General features: G+C 35.5%; 1 protein-coding gene across 2 annotated transcripts in view; it reads right to left on the bottom strand.

Annotated features, from left to right (window-relative positions):
- Positions 1-122: 122 nt before the first annotated feature.
- Positions 123-17675, bottom strand: part of PDPK1 (3-phosphoinositide dependent protein kinase 1) — a 34753-nt gene continuing 17200 nt past the window's right edge. For both annotated transcript variants that reach the window (XM_061992989.1, XM_061992988.1), the window contains 12 exons: positions 15557-15599; positions 15207-15344; positions 13859-14003; positions 11730-11827; positions 10909-10984; positions 9403-9471; positions 8817-8913; positions 7523-7696; positions 6933-7150; positions 6356-6413; positions 5736-5888; positions 123-5176 (listed from right to left, as the gene is read on the bottom strand). In XM_061992989.1, the coding sequence (XP_061848973.1) occupies positions 5069-5176; positions 5736-5888; positions 6356-6413; positions 6933-7150; positions 7523-7696; positions 8817-8913; positions 9403-9471; positions 10909-10984; positions 11730-11827; positions 13859-14003; positions 15207-15344; positions 15557-15599 (1377 nt within the window). In that variant the 3' untranslated portion in view covers positions 123-5068. The remainder of the gene's footprint in view (positions 5177-5735; positions 5889-6355; positions 6414-6932; positions 7151-7522; positions 7697-8816; positions 8914-9402; positions 9472-10908; positions 10985-11729; positions 11828-13858; positions 14004-15206; positions 15345-15556; positions 15600-17675) is intronic.

Raw genomic sequence — 17675 nt, 5'->3', positions numbered from 1 at the left:
GCTGAGCGCCGCCCGCCCGAGCGCCGCCCGCCCGAGGCTGCTCCCGGCGGCCCGCTCGCACCTCCGACAGCGGCCCCTAGCCTCCCCCGCCCCGACCGCGGAAGGAAGAGGCGAAGGCCAGGCCAGGACCCTACATGCCTTTATTACAGACTACCAAGCATAAGTGAAATCCATCATCCAGTCACTAACTACACATCTAGAGCACAGAGATCTGTCGAGAGGAGAATAAACAGTCATTAAATTATGAGATATGATTAAATCATCGACCAATAGAAAATTTATATAATAAAGCCAGAAAAAAAGGTGTAAAATATAGTTTACAATAATTATTCACATTCAAGGCTGTACATCAATACATACAACACCATGGCCCCGAACATGAATTCAATCCAAATAATTCATATATTAGAATTTAAATAACACAGACTGAACTAGAGGCCAACAAGAGCCAGCAAATAACCTTATAAGAATAAAAATACAAAAGTGTGTATCTTATATCATTGCATTATTTGCTTCTGTTTTCACAAGTCCTTAGAGAAGGGGAGATTGTTTTGAATCATTTGTTGAGGGGGATGAGGGGTTTGTTTGGGGGGGTTTAGGGCTGGGTTGGTTGGTGTAGGTTGGTTTTTTTGGTTGGTTGGTTGGTTTAGGGTTGTTTTTTATATCTGTACATCACAGTTACAGCTACAAATCAGGTAGAGAATATTACACACGTAACTGACTGCCACCAACCTGAAAACAGCTAGCATACAACTATCAAAACGGATTATGGTTCCTGGTTCCTATTTTTTTTTAAAACCTTTTGTCAGATACAGTAATTGTAAGTTCTGCTACAATTTGGAACATTTGCCACATCCAATCAGAGTTAGTACATGGTCATAGGAAGCTTTGTCAAATGGCAACCATCTACCTTCACTATCATGCCAACAGACAAGACTAGATCATTGAGTGCTTAAGAACCTCTGCAATTGTTTGCTGTATAAAAGTCATATTTCTTCTAAGAGAGAGCAAACATTCTTCAATTGCCAGTCTTAAGTGAGAGCTTGCCATTTTGGGTCAGAGAATTACTTGTCTGTAAGCTCACTTGATCAACTAATGGACAATCTATGTCATAAAGCTTTGCAGGAGCACTTCCATTTGATTAATAAAATATTTGCATAAAATATTACAGGCATTCAGCAAAATTTCAGATATAAATACCACACCTTTTTGAGTAATTCACTAGTAGAAAGAATGATCAAAATCCACAGACAACATCCTTAGGCAACTATTAATGCACAAGTTCTCTCCTCAGCAAGGTGTTGAAATCAAGTGTTTTGTCCACAGGCCAAATGAAGTAATTGTGTTGACTTTACTAAATTGTTCAAAAGAAACTGTTAAATGTACATGTGGGAAATCCTCAAGATACTTCAAAGTTCCCAGCACAAGGTGTAATGATATCAAGCACATTAATCATCTTGACTTATGAAAGTGGATTACAATGATCACATCTTTGTTTCAGCCTACAGGGTGTTTTTTTCTGGGCTGATACTTCACAGCTAAATCATGTCAGAAAGAAAAGTGGAGAACAATACCGTCTGAGAGTCTGATGTCTTCAGCATCTAAGTGCTTCGCAAATGAGATCTTAATAGGTAATATCACAGGTAACAGGTAATATCTGGTCACAATGCCTCAACATCACATTTGAAGCAAGTCTTGACCATAAATCCTTCTCAAAAGTGGACTTTAAGGCCATTGGTATAAAAATCATCTTTCCAGTTTATCAAAGTAGTTTTAAACTTCCTGTGACTAGGCTGGACACTGAGTAATAGCGTGATTCAAAAATTCTTTCTAGCAGTAGTATTTCATCTTTTCTTAAGCTCCACCCCTCAGAAGACAGATGCAGTAAACACCTTCCTGAAGTTCAAATCCCAAACAAAAAAAAAAAAAAAATCACAAAATCACTAACCAGATTCTTCATAAATGACTGGCAATTGTTCAAAATGCAAGAGATGGAATGGATCAAAAGGTTTGGTTTTCAGTAGGTTTGCAGTAAGGGAGTCTGAAGGAAAGTCTAAGTGCCAAACAACCCTTTTTACGCTTTGAAAAAGTTCAAATAAAGAGCAGAAAAATAAACTGGCTTATCTGCAGTTCTGAAGAACCTCTCTTGTACATTTCATTCCATGAACTCCCATGAAGTACAGGAGGGAACTTCAGGACAAATATCTGAAGCTACCCGCTTCAGGTATAAGCATTTAAAACAGGAACCAGCCCTTCATAGTATGCAGCACCTGCCAGTGCACACTTAAGTGGACAAACTGGTGAAACATACTTAAAACCATGTGATTGTTTTGTCTTGTCTCACTCTATTCTTTTGTCATTTTTCAAAATTTCCAATTTTACTTACAGTCCAAGACAGACAAACAAATCTCCCAGAAAACTTCTAGTCCCATCCCAAAAAACACAGCAGCTAAGGAAGACTTGATTTGAAACACTGGAGTTCTAAGGGGAGAGATGCCTGTAAGAGATGCTCAGAGTTATCTTCTAAAGACAACATTGTCAAAAGAAAAAAAGGAATACTAGAACTCAGACATCAGCCTTCCTGACACCTTCTTGTGATAACTTACTGCTATCAAGATTTCTTTGGCTGAAAGCTTTTGGTGGACAGGATGGAAGTCTACCAAGAGAGGTTTTTCAAGATGTGAAAAATCACTTTGTTATGGCAAAATGAGCACAAGTCTAAGTATTACAGAAAACGTATTTAAGAATTCCTAGATTTCCACCTAGTGAACAAGTCAGTGGAAATCATTCCATCTTGCAATGAAGCTAAGATGTTCTCTATTAGCAGAACAACTTTGCCAGACTGTTTATGTGAAGCCAAGTTTTTTCACACTGAACATCAGTGGCACCATCAATTTCCATCACTGCCAAACTCTCCTGAGTAAAACTGGGAATACATCTACATCTCTACACCAAAGACTGAATTCAAAGACTGGGTTGCCTCCAGCAGATTCAACATACAGGAGGAATTTGACAGCCAGAGAACAGATGGATAGCACTGCAACAAACTCACAAAACATATAATCTTGGTTAGAATGGTAAATATAGGATTAATACAAGCACAGGTAGAAGGTGTGTTCCGCTTTTCAAATTTTAGTGACATGGAGAGTACCTGCTATGTTGACTATCACGATGCAAAAGGAATTATGTTGTCTTTCTCATCTCAGCCATTGACAGGATACCTTATCTCCCTTAACATCAAGTCAAATAAACCAGTGATTTACTTTTGTCAAGTCTGTCTACATGGTGGAATAACAGAAGACTACAAGAATGTAGTTGCTCCAAAAGAAAAGGCAACAGCACTCTCTTCTTTAAAGACTGAAAGATATTGGAAAAGCTGAACTGTCATCAAGTTCAAGCACATAACAGTTTTTAAGAGATCAATAATAAATTTCTTTCACCCTGTAAAAAAATATCCAACATTCATGTGTTTTCTGAGAAATCCTCATAAGCCACTGCTTTTAAAATACTGACTCCAGAACAGCAATCCATGAATTTTTTTTCAGCATTGCAGTAGAATATTTCTTTCTTAGGTGTAAGGAAAAGCACATCATAGAATGAGACCTCAAAATGCAAAGAGATGGTATGCACAGAAGGTGAATAAATAGGTGTGATGTTTATACTGCTTTTAAAACAAGGAAGGAATGCCTTTGTCCAGATCCCAGTCATTCCTCTCTGCAAGGTTCAGGGAACACGGCCATGTTAAAAATATTACTAGGCAAGTTGTTTTTAGCACACAGAAAGGTATGTCTTTGCAACGTTACAAGAAATGTTTGACCACAAAAAAGCCTTAATTTGAAGAGGATAAAGGAGATAGATATGAAAAATATTTTCATTTTATAGATATGCCTTAAGTACCATATATTCTCCCCTTTGTATCAATGTTTCCATTTCTTTTAACCAGATTACTTTATGGATCTAATATTTCAATTGCTTAAGTTGCTAAATATTTGAGCAAGGACTAAAAGTAGGATTATTTGTACATCTCATTATACAATGAGACAAAAAAGTCAAGTAATCAATTGAACAAAGCTTTCACACTTCCTTCTCTACCCAGGTAAATAGGTTAGCCCACTAAAATGCACAATACATGCACACCCTGGAAAGAAAGCTTCTAGACCTCATTTCCTGAAAAGGTGAAAAACTCTTTACTACTTCAATAGTAACACTTCCCCCTGCCCCCATACTAACTAGTTATTTTTTCTTAGTTAGCATTAGTTAAAAGCATGCTGGTAAGTTTACTGTCCCTTAATTAAACACACATGAGATTCATATTAAAATTGAAATTGAATGATTAAAATCTTATATGCTTCAGAAGCCAAGATTTCAATTTTAGAAAACTTTCAGTGCCATGTTCAGCATTTTACTCTCTCAAAACCTGTATCATTGGAGCCTGTCTGCCAGATACATACATCTGATTCATTCATATAATTATTAAAGTACCACATAAATCCTGCAGCCAGAACTATATTAGGAATTACACAAGGGTGCAACTGACCTGGCTACAAACGCCATATACCAATAAGCTGGGGGTCTGTGAGGAAAGGAAGAGAAAACGAAGAGGGGGTGCTTAGGAGAGGCATATAAAAGCTCCCTGATGAAATACAGTTTAATGATAATCTGAAAGTCACAGAAAACTCCAGCCCCATAAAATGCAAGGCTGGTGCATGATTCGGCATGTGTGCGTGTGGATTGGTTTTAACTCATCATAAGTGAAGCTGGTAATGCAAGGTCTATCCACTAGTCTGCAGCAGAAATTGAGCTGAAGTGCACAAAAGCAAGATCTTCACTGCAATGATATGCATGTGGAAGCCTCAACAGAAGCACAAAGAGCGAGCAAAGCGACCCTGAATTCCATTAGGTTTTTGCTTTTCTTTTTTTTTCTTTCCTTTAAAAAAAGAATTTGAACATTTCAGACATATGCTTCCCCTTGAGATGGTAACAGGTGGGTTGAAAAGATTCCTCTGATCGGCTGCACACGGAGTTCTAGCAGCAAGTAGGGAAACTGGGAAATTTTGGATGACCTCTACTATTTAGCAGCATTCTGGTGGTATCTGTGCCGCCAAACTTCATGTATCTTTTTGCACCATTTATGAGCATTCCCACTCGGGTCCATCAGGTAATATGTCCTGTTTGGCTACAAGTGAACAACATTTCAATGATTACTCCAAGCACAGTTTAACCAAAAAACAGTAATTATTCTGTACCTACCAGCAAAATAATTACTCAGAATCAGTTCAAACTTTCCAAAAGTTAAAGTAACTGAAGTTACAGTTATATAACATTATATATTACTGAATAACCATAAAACTGTCATCTCCATATTGTTAAGTGGTCGACTGACAACATATTGTTGTCACAGTCCCCATATTCCACTACACACACAGAGGGCTAAATTTTAAAAGTCCTTCTTAAGAACTTCCTTCAAATCCCAAAATTCACTTATAGCTTACTTACACATGCACAATAAAAAAAAATACACTTGTATTTCTTTGGGGAAATGTATATGTCAGGGTGTGTTCTCCTCTTTTGTTTTGTTGTTTTGGGGGTTTAGCTTTAATTTATAAAACCACCCAAAAATCTATCAACACTTTTATTTAAGGACCTACTTTTTCTCCAGAAACATTATTTGTTAACAACTTAACTGTCCAAGGACCTTAATACAACTCACAAAGACATTAAATAAAGCCACTTACTGTATGAACAAAAAATGTCTTAAAATTCTTGGCTTCTGGACGCAACTCTAAAGACCAGGGAATTTCTCCTTTTAGAACTTTGTTGACAGGATCCACATAATACAGGTGCGGCCCTTCTGTGAGCAGCAATTGCCGCCGACGTGCAAACAATCCCTAACAAGAAAAGCAGAAGCAACAATGCAAAAACAGCATGAGGAAAAAAAGAGTAAGCGTGTAGATCTCTAAAGTCAGTAACAGATAGAATTAAAACAGCTCAGTGATAGGATGGGATGCTTGGGAGGCTTTGTTTTGTTTTCGTTTTGCCTTACTTCTTTGATCTCACTCCTTTTTAAGGGGATTGCAGTGTATTCTGCAAGACGGAGGGGGAACAAAAATTTACTACTGTCTTGAAATAAAAGCATCAGTGGCACATTTACTTTTAGTCTTTTCCAAAATTTAAGAACACATTACTAAATTATGAAAAAACCCCAACTTATTCACAATACTACATTTTAAAAAACACAAAACCCCCCAATTTAACACTTAAACAAGGAAGCTCTAAAACAGGTTCCTTATCTATGCTGCAACTGCAAAAATGTGACAGCTGAATCTTGTTAAAGGGAATTAAAAATAGGCCTTACCTTTCTTTTGTCCACTGGACCCATTTTTAGGATTAAGTTATTTTCTACAAACTGATGCCTTAAAAAAAGAAAAGTAAGTATTACTCCACAGGTACTTCCACAGAAACAGGGCTTTTTATTATTATTATGTGATTTTTCACGTATCTCCTTTTCAAAAACTCATCTAGTAAAGTTGTTGAGGATTCTTTGATGGAAATCGCAATGGCCTGGAGGTATTTTGGTTACTTATCAACAAAATATTAACATTCAAAAAACCCTCAACCTGTAGCAACTCTAAGAAAGGAACCTCTTCTAGTTCAAGTACTCTTTAGAGTACTTCTCAGCCCTAGTATAGAATCATTTCTACCTATCTTACAAAAACCATATTCCACAACATAATCTATACCTGGTAAATTTTAAAAACATAGTATTAGGATTTTGCTGCTATTGCTGAAAAAATAGAAGTAAAAAGAAATCTAGTTCCTAACTGCTTGAAGATATTAAGACTGACAAATATTAATCTGAATTTCAATAACTTACTTTTTTGGATTCCTTACTGCTGTGCAACTAACAGATGAGCTATACTCAAAGATCTTACCAGGGATTTCCACCAGCTTGTTTTGCCAGAAGTAATCTCTTCTCATCTTCAGAAAACTGTAAGTCCAGCTCAAAGGAATTGTTGTCAAGATCATGAATATACTGTTCAATATTTCCTCCTGACGTCTGTGGTGTACTTGTCTCCAGGGCAGACAGTGAATGGGACGAGGCTGAACCAGAAACTTGCATGCAACCAAACTGACTCAGTAGATTGTCATACTACAGGAGGAAACAAATGAAGTAATTGCTTTGATTAAAAAAAAAGCTTAGTTTGCAATAAACTGTAGCTTTTAATTTAAGCATGCTTTTGGGCAAAAACACAGCTTACTCTCCACACATTAACAGGCATTTATCAAAAAAACTCTATGCTTGGCCAAAATCAAGCCTACCAGTATTTTTTCCAAACATTTACTTTATCAGAAAAAAATGCTGGCTAGTTAAAATTTTAACCAGTAGTTTCATGTTAGATTCTTAATATTTGAGTCTCCACTAAAATACAAGTAATCAGTAATTCAATAAGATACTTAATATTCAGTAATATGCTTTAATGAAAGTCTCCAGCAGCAGAGCTGAATACAGCAATGGACATACATTTCCATAACAGTCTTCATCATCTTCTGACATAGCAGGTAAATACGCTGTAAGTTTCGGGGGCGTCTGAAGATGGAGGTTCTCCCACACAATGGACTCAAAGAAGGGGTGTGCCTTAAGAGGTTCATATCCTCCCATTTCTTCACAACCTAATCTGTTGGTAGCATCTAGAACCTGAGCAAATTACAATTAAGTTAACATGCATAAAATAATGACAAGAAAGAGGAGAGCAGCCATTCACATTTGCATAGCAGCATGTGGAAACTTAAAACCTGTTAGTCTCACTGCCTTAAATATACATATCTAGAATACAAAGAGACTGTTTATAATGCAAGATGTTTTTGTCAGTATGTCTTATAAGCAAGATTTTGTGTTAGACCAGCTCACAGATCCAGGGGACTTTGGGTCCACACAATATTTTGGCTTTTTTTCTTCATAAAGACAGAAACAAACCAAAGTAAACATACAGAGAAGGCCTGATGGAGCATTGCTCTAATATTAAGTATAGCACAGCATCATATTCTAACAGTGCAAGAAGCTGTGGACACTATAGCTAAGTGTCAAACATCAACCTCAGTTCTCAGGATGTTTATGCAACCTGGACCTTACCATTCAGCAGGCACTGGATTGACCATAGAGCTGCCCTGGAGACAGGAACATGCTGCTAGGCCCTTTACAATAGTTGCACTCATGATCACACACAATCATAAGACAGAGTTTGCTCCTCACTCCCCTGCCCCATGCAAATATCATGCTAGACTATCAAACTTCAAAAGGCTTACAGCACTCAAAATGTTCTCTGCATGTCACCACTACACTAAAACATACACTACAATAAATCTCTCACTGATAAGAAAGAACTACTTTTTATCCTATCTGTCAAACATTCACATGCAGAGTAAGTCTTTGGCTGATACTTCTGAGACACACATTAAGTGCAAGGTAACTAAACAATTCATCATACAACTCAAGAAGAATTCATCTGAGTACTATGCAAACTGAAGTAATTGAATCTTAACTCGTGTGTAATGCACAGTATTTAGAATCATTTGCTTTCATTTCACTAAGATACATTCTTTGTTCATACTTCAGAATTCAGATTTTAAAAAACACTAATTTAAGTGCTGTTCAATAACAGATTTTGATTTTCAAGACACGCCTCTACATGGTCAATAATGCTTGCAGTCACTCATAAGATTTGCAACAGAGTGCACAGGAACTTTGGGGAAAAGAGAATTACATAAGGTGAATAATTCAAATATCACCAAATCATTTCACACCACCAAATATTTACCAATAGCTTTTCCACAAGGTCTTTTGCCTTGGGAAAAAATTTTTCTGGAAAGTCATATTCCAACTTTATTATCTTCTGGAATATAAGATACTCATTTCTGCAAAAGAGAAAAAAATAACTCTTATTAGTTCTCCATAGTTCTTTCACCTTAACAAGGCCTAACCTGAACAAATATTAAACGGGATAGCTACAAGTTAATTCATGTTCCCATACATCTTTCTAGGGTAAAGAGGTGCAACCTTTCAAGTATCTATGATCCCGTAAGCACCAGATACTTGAATACTAATGAGAAGGACTCAAATATCTCAATACAGACATGCCTCACACCCTCTTCATGTAAATATAATGACCTTTATGGTATAAATTACATGTGAAATCCTTGGATAAAACAAGAAATCTCTATCAGGAACTCTAGTTACAGCTGCCCAAACATTTTTATGACATCAGAAAGGACAAAAACAGGCATGACATTAACGCCAACACTGCACCGTGAAAAGTTGTACTTCAGAAATGATTGTAAGATAAAAGCCAAAGCCAAGTCAAATATTTAAGATACATCTATAAAGTATTAGCTTTAGTCTCTTACCCAGCTCTAAATGGAGGCAATCCAGCTACAAGTTGATATATTATACATCCCAGAGCCCAGAGGTCAGAGCTTAAAAAAAGAAGAAAAAATATATAGCATGTTTTCCTGTAAGTCTTTAAACTGTAATTAAAAAGAACTCTTAAGCTTCTGCTAGATAAAACAGCATGAACACATTGGACAAACCTCCCTAGCATATTTTTCACACTATTTTCATTTCATTAAATGAAGTTGACAGAAGAATAGGGTAGCAATGCAGCTGACAGGGGGAAAAAAAGTATACAGCAGCCATTCCATGACAATTGACTACAAGCATCTGTGAAAAATGGATGAATTCTCTGTCAAAATAATTAATAGTATGTAATGAGACTAAAAAGAATACTTATCTACTGCCACAATTCAAAGATTCATCCAACTTAACGCAACATATGCTCCTTCAAACTTAAAACCCATTCCTCTAAATATTTTTTTGAAAAAAGTTACAATACAGATGTTCCACTTAAAGCTTTTTAAAGGCACAACCAAAAAGACAGGCTGTACAGTACACGGACGAGGAAAAGTTTTAACATGTTGGCCTGAAAGAGTCTTTAACTTATTTCTCCTTGATATAGACTATATATTGATTTGATTCAAGCTCAGAAATCCTCAAGGAACACTAAAATACTAACAAAGACTCAGAACTACCCAAATTAAGAGTTTTCAGTAAAGATGAAGTATTATGTAATTTCTAAATTGAGATGATAGCTTGATGAAGTCTTATCGTAAGATAAACCCATCAAAACCTCTTTACTAGAAGCAAAAGTGGAAAGTATAACAGTATTTCTGTAATTTCAAGAAATGCTAAGCACAAATTACCAGTTATTCATATAAGAGATCTCTTTTCTCTGATTTGTCACTGATAACTTTGATTATTCATCCACCATTAAAAAAAAAATCAGATATACCTCAGCCTGTAGGTTACCATCAAGAACCAATTTAAAAGAGAAGAAATTTAAGGGTGTCACTCATACCAGATAGAGATGAGCTTTAAACTATTGTAAACCCCAAGAAGAATGTAGCAAAAGTAACTGCGAGTTGATATAAATACAGGTCAAAGAAAGCTGTAGCCTTTCCCCTAACTGACAGAATGCAAAACTCTTGCTTTTAAAGCAGGAATTAGAGCAAGTTTATATAAAACAAAATTAAATAGTGTTTGGATAACAGATAAAAGTTTTCTGATTTAATTACAGGTAAGAAATCCATTCATATTACACATGCCTCTTTCTGACAACACCTAATCCTGTCTGTAGAACTCCAGAAAGTTGATGAACTGAGGAAATCAGCACTCAGACAAGAAGCAGAGCTTGAAGAAAAAAAAATTTCAAACCCTCTTAAAAGAAAAACCACTTAATACCCAAGCACCTTCTTCCTTTGAAATACTAACCTTGCTTGCTTTGTGTATCTCCTCCTCATTATTTGACAGTATCCTAAAAGAATCAGTGAAGTTCTAATACATAATACAGTCCTTACCTTTTACAGGCAGATTTCTCCGTCAGTAGTTCTGGAGAAACATACTGTGCTGTCCCTACAAATGAGTTTGCCCGTGCTGGTAAGAAAATTGAAAGAAATAAGCAAATTCATACTTAGAGAAGCAAATATACTCCTTATCCAAGTCAATAAAAAAAACCCGAAACAAAACAACACACCAAAGGCAATCTGTTGCAAGTTATGTAATGCCACAAAGAAAACATGGGAATTTAATTACTCATCCACAAAACCTGCTTGGAAGAGACAAATCAATCTCAGTGATATCTAGTTGATTCAATAAGCTAGGCATCTAGGCACCTTGTAAGGTATAAAATCTACCAATACAAATTTACTACATTCAAGTAAAAAAATTAAGTTTCTCAGATTAAGTTCAGCGTGTTGCTTTTTTTCAGACATTGCATGCAGCATCATTGACTCCCAGGTTAAAACTAAGAAATCAGTGAGACAATAACTCTATAGCCTTCACATTTGAGCAACTCTGCTAGTCACTGGGGTTAAACACATGAGTACAAATGTACTGTTTCAGCTGAGCCACAGTAACTACTCATTTATAGTCTTGTCTTTTAAATAAAAAGTAATTTGAAGTAGTTTATCTTCACACTGTGTTTATTGATCGAGCTGGCTACACCAAGTACTGCCTCTACTATCAAAGCAGTGACAGCCAAAACTGTTTCAAGATCTCTAAGTTAGATAAGAGGTAATGACATTTGAAGGTTACAATTTGGTAACTACAATATATGTACATTTTCAAAGGACTGCTTGGTATAGTTATCTGTCACATAATGAATTACATAATGGCATACCTTGTCTGCTATCTGCAGATAATACTTTTGCTGTTCCAAAGTCAGTTATTTGAATGTGCATATCCTCATTTAGCAAAATGTTCTCTGGCTTAAGGTCCCTGGAAAAGGCAGATTTTTATATTTAAACAGCACACAATACTGAGTTGGTCAAATAATGGCAAGCCCTGCACCCGGCTAAATGTCCAGAACAGGTAAGAACTATAAACTATCGTCACTCTTCAAGAATGGCATATTTACTTTTACCACTATATAGCTGTGGATTTATGTCTACTGTTGTGTGTGTGTGCGCCTCTAATTCTGAATAAAACCAGACCTCACAGTATCGCATGCACAATATACAGCAATATAGTTAGATATCAAGAGGTTTAATTAGCAATAACATAAAAAAATAGCTTTGGTTAAACTAACATTACATTATTTACTTTGCACCAAATTTTCTCAGGTGAAAAGACTACGTACTTCCCCCCTAAAAAGTGCCTTTTGGTGCTCTAAGAAATCTAGAAACATGAGAATGGTTTTTATTAACTGTTAAGAAAAATCAGTGCAAACTCAAAGCTGCATCCATCAACTCCTCTGCAGCATTATTCTCCTCATATTACAGCCCTCTTATTGAAAAGCATGGGTTGTGCTGTGGTACACTTTAAATACTGTGGACTAGCACAGACAGTAATTGGAAAGAAGCAATTATTACACAAAAGTCATAACCATTCTATTTATTTTTGTGTAACTATTCTGAGAGAAGTGGAAAGTACAGAAACGGAATTAAAGTTTTTTTATGGTTCTACATAAGGTTTTCTTTTTAGCATTAACATGTATGTATAGACATTGTACTCTATACACATATATACATAGTTTATATATCTATATTCTATATTAATATTATATTATGGATCTAGAATGTAGATATCTAGTGACTACAGATACCTAGATATCTGTAGTAACTTTTCCAGAGTAACTTAGCATCTTAAAGTGGTTTTATCTCATCTTATATTTCTTTAGGCAGTAGAAAATCCAGAGTTTTCAAGCACTACTAGAGATACGGATTTTGATTAAATAAATTTTATACTAGGTTTTCTAACTGCACAATTTCACTGTGTTTTGTTGAGCTTCTCATAGTGGCTTTCACAAAGACAAATACAAGGTTCTTTTATAATACAAGATTTTCTATATAGGCTTAGCAATCCTGACAATCACGCTACATTCATTTTATAAGCATTCTCCCAGTCTAACACAGGGACTATATAAATCAAACTGAATCTGGGAGTTTAGAACTAATCTGTAGAAAGTTTTATGCTTTATAGTACTCTCCACATCCAGTCCCTTTAGATTCCTTCTATTCAACTATTTCACAGAAAAGCATTAAGGAAACATTTTGACCTTTTAAATATAACTGAAAGTAGTAATAATGCTATCAATACTATCAGAATTATAATCAACCATCTTTATGCCAACTGACATTCCATAGCAACTGCTTGAGAATTTACAGTAGATTTTTTACCCCAAAAAAAGTTCTGCAGCTTAGATTTCTCACACTTACAGCTTTAATTTGCTAAATTCACATGAATATCAAAGAGGTAATTATCCAGACACTATAACTAGATGAAGAACAACTGCAAAGGTCCTATACTAAGAACTTCTCTAAATTTCACCTAGTTCTTTTTCAGCCTAGTGGAAACTGTTCACTCAGTAAAAGCTAACATACATTACTTTTGCTCTTCTTGAAAGCACACTGCACACTAAAAATCACACACCAGGAAAAATCTAGTTATTTTTGGTACGTAACACTATAGGTAAAAAAAAAATTACTTAAACAAAAAAGTCAGTTCCTACTTTTAGATCAAATCATCAAGCTTGAAAGATACAAGCTTTGAGCAATGTTAATTCTAGGCCAAAACGTTTTCCCCACTTTTTCTGACTAGAACAGTTGGTCTAATAACAGAAACTGGCTCTCTTCCTACATTTTCCTTTGTTTAGATCCCTGTGTTAACAACAGTACTGATGTAAATGAAATACTATTACATCCTTAGCTTTCCACAAAACCCATGTTTGCTTTAGACTTCACAAAGAACATTTCTAGAAAAAATACCTCGTGCATAACCAAATGCATGTTGGTCTCCACTTTGTATTACCTGTGAATTATTCCTTTCCCATGCAAATACTCCAAGGCTGATACAATTTCAGCAGTATAAAACCTGGTACAGGTCTCATCAAATGAGCCAATTTTGCGTATATACTTCAGTAGCTCTCCGTTTTTGGCATAGCTAAGCCCAAAATCTGAATGTAATTATAGTTAAGGTCCATCACTAAACCATTCTAAGACAAAGATCCCCACACTTCATTCCAAAGAAAAGAATTATACTTAAAACACATAAACAAAAGGGAAAAAGCAAAGTTGGTTAATTTGAAACTTCAATGGTAGCAATCTAAGACAATGTTTTTATTATATTAACCACCTAGGACACAGGTCAATTTCTTAGTGTTGTAAAGGCTACAAAAAGGGTTAGGTTTGTAGGGTTTTTTCCCAGTCATCTGAAAAATTAATTTAAACTATATGAATAAGTGCCCTCAAAAAACTACTTCCAGCCATAATGAGCATTCAATCTAAGTTTAAAATTGCCCCATCATCTGGAAAGTTCCAAAGTCAGCCCAGTGTTCAATAAGCAAATATTCACATTAAAAGAGAATCCCTCTAAGTTCTGTTAGTGCATGCATGTACGTATACATATATGTATATAGATGATAGAGAAGCTGTTAGCATTGCTAGCAGCCTCTGTGAAGACAGCTACTTACTGAGAACAGAAATAGACGGATCTTTTTACCCCTAAAGCAGGACTTTTAGGAGTAAATTCACATGACTAACATTTTCTTCAAAACAAAAAAAGCAGCCAACTGCAAACTAATGAGTTTGAGATTAAACTGTACTTTGCAACTACTGCTAGAGATATAACTTGGGGGAAAGTGGCCCAAATAGAAGAGTTTCAGCTTTCTATTATTGAGATTATTCTGAAAGCACTTTTATATGCAGAAAAAAATAATAGATCTAATAGCTGAAATAAGAAACAGGAGTAAACATAGCTGCTAATCCTATTTGAAACAGAGAAATTGCAGTGGCTTACTGTATATATCAGAAACAAAACATTTCTAAAACATTTCTCATACAACAGTTTTAAGATTAAAGTATTAAAAATAAAATAGGGAGTGTAAGTTACCCTTTAGCATTTAGTATATGGGCAATAAAAGTTACTGTTTTATTCCTCTCTCCCATCTCCCGTCACTCACTCTTCAAGGGAGCACACTCTTTCTATTTGCTTGATTTCTATTAAAAGCATGACTGCAAAAAACTTTAAAGTATTAAGACATTTTAAACATTTCAGAACATTTTCATCATTCTCGCTGAACAGCATTTCAAAGGAACCAAACCAGGGGATTCTTATTTTTAAGACAACATTACTGCAGGTTTTAACATACAAAGGATACATAGCTTTTCATCATCCTGAAAGGTGAAGTAGAGCTTCACAAAAAAAGGGTGATCCAGGCGGGACATTACATCTCTCTCTCGTGTCACATATGGCACCTTGTTTTCTTTTATGATATGACGTTTTTCTAGGATTTTAACTTAAGGAAAGAAAGAGTGAAAATGCAAGAGGTTCAACAAAATGAAGTCCACATAGGTAACTCATTGGGGTGGTTTTATTTTGGGTGGTTTTTTTCTTTGTTAGATAAAATTAACATAGAACTACTAACTGTCTTTTGAACTGGAGTTTTCTACAAGAACAACACTGATATCGTATCTTTTAGAAGTTCATGTTGAAGGAGTCAATACTTACTGGCATATTCTCTAGAACTTGCCAGTTCTCGAGCCAAGACAACCTGTTACCAGAGGAGAGAAAATATATTGTAACCATTCATTAAAGAAATACGCTAACACCCATTTTCATCTTCCAGTAGGTACTTAGCTTATTTTGGACAATCAGTATTCTATCACAACTGTAATCAGGAAAATATTTAAGCATGCATTCATATTATGCCGGCTTCAGCAAGACCTCTGCAGAACTTCAGTTCAGTGTAACAGCACTTGTTTTGCCAAAATACATACACTTGACTGGGTAATCACTGATTTACATCATTTTTTTTCCAGAAGTATTCTGAGGATTGTAACATAAGCCACAGTAAATTGCCAAATCTTCTGAAAGGAGAAAAGAAAAGGCAAAAAGTGCAGAGGAACATTGATAAAAATCTCACTGTCACAGTACTCAACATAAATGGTAAAGATTGAAAAATAAATTTTATCTGAAATATCAAAAGAAGTGAGATAGAGCATTTAACTATTTACAGCTTGTTAGGAAAAAGATTTCAAGAAAGGGAATGGGAGATTTCCACTTAGTAGAATCAAGTGAGTTTCAGGCAAGCAGTTCTACATTTTTTAAGAAGGCTTTTGGAGGAACACAAATTAAAGTTTGTCTTCAAGAACGAGCTTCTATAAAAGTTAAGTTTTAAGACAATCTAAAAGTCCTCTTGCAGGAATCTGAGCAATAACTTTGTAATAGTAGATGACTACAGTTCTCATTTTTCTCAATTTAAGTTTATATCCATTGCAATACCTTGACAGAATCTCAGCATTATACTTTAAAAAAAAAAAAAAAAAAAAATCACAGCACCAGGTTTGCTTCTAATTCACTTCTCATTATATTCTAACCCCTTGTGAAATCAGTTACAATGGAGTACTCCAAAATATTGTTACATAATGATACCAAATGCTGGGCATTTAGGTAAAAGAGCTTCTACCCAAGGCATCTTTTCAGGTGAAAGAAGTGTATGCAGTTGCACTCTTTCAGTATTAAGAAACTGAAATCTCAGTTCAGCAGCAGAAAATTAAAGATGTGTCTTAAAGAGATTCATTATCTATAAACATATTGAAGCTCACTGTATTTGATCAATGAAAATTTCCACTAGAAACAACCAGTCTGCTACAAGCTGCATCACTGCATAAGGAATTTGAGACCCTTCTGTGTACACAGGTAACATTATTTACAGCTGTGCAATCAAATAAGAATGTTCTTAACTTTTCTAATTTTTGTTGCCAGGATTAATTGTGGGCTTACTTGATTAAAGCTGACAAGAGTAAATCACTTTCAGAGTCAGCTATTAAATATATCCACAGATACACAGTGCTAACTTCCTGCACTTTGAAAACTGATACTTTTACATTTTCATAAAATTCAGTGCTATCAGTAAAACAGAAATCCAATGGGCAATCTTGCCTGTGAGAAGCAGAAGTGATCAACTGCCATAGGTGAAATATATCCTGGCTAATGACTCTCAAAATTGAATTAAGCTGTGTAGGTCCAAAGACTGACTCTCCTCCAGTCCTGCATGGTATCAATATTTTTACCATTAGATTTCAGATCATTACTCACATACTTACTTTCATATTGAGCAGCTCACAGGACAGAGTACTTGAGTACCCTCAAGTCCTTAATGACCAAATCTGAATACATCATACATCCTAATTTCCTCCCAACTAATAATTCACATAAACAGTAATCACAAAAAAAAAAAAAAAAAGAAAGAAAAAGAAAGAAAAACCCACAGAGGTGCATGTAAATACCATGTCTCTGCTGTCAGGGGCCTGAATCTTATCCACCCTATGGGAAGAAGGAATATGAGTAAGGAATGTAAATTCTATAGAAAGGAATTAGACTTTAGACAGGTAGCTTAAAAAAGAAAACCAAACCAAAGAAACAAACACAAAAACAAAAGCATACAAAAAACATGTAAATGTGTAAGTTGCAAATTCAGACAACAGCAAGGCAAGAAACAGTTAAACATCTTAAATTGGAGGAAGGCGAGATAAGAGGAACAGAGAACCGTCAACAGAGGCTACAAAGCAGAAATAATTGACAACATAATTGCAGACATCGTGCTCATGGCCAAGCCCAACTTTAA

The sequence above is a fragment of the Colius striatus genome, chromosome 3 (genome assembly GCF_028858725.1).
Source record: "Colius striatus isolate bColStr4 chromosome 3, bColStr4.1.hap1, whole genome shotgun sequence".
Taxonomy (NCBI): domain Eukaryota; kingdom Metazoa; phylum Chordata; class Aves; order Coliiformes; family Coliidae; genus Colius; species Colius striatus.
The sequence above is the reverse complement of the archived record's forward strand: the minus strand, read 5'-3'. Positions and strand labels throughout refer to the sequence as shown.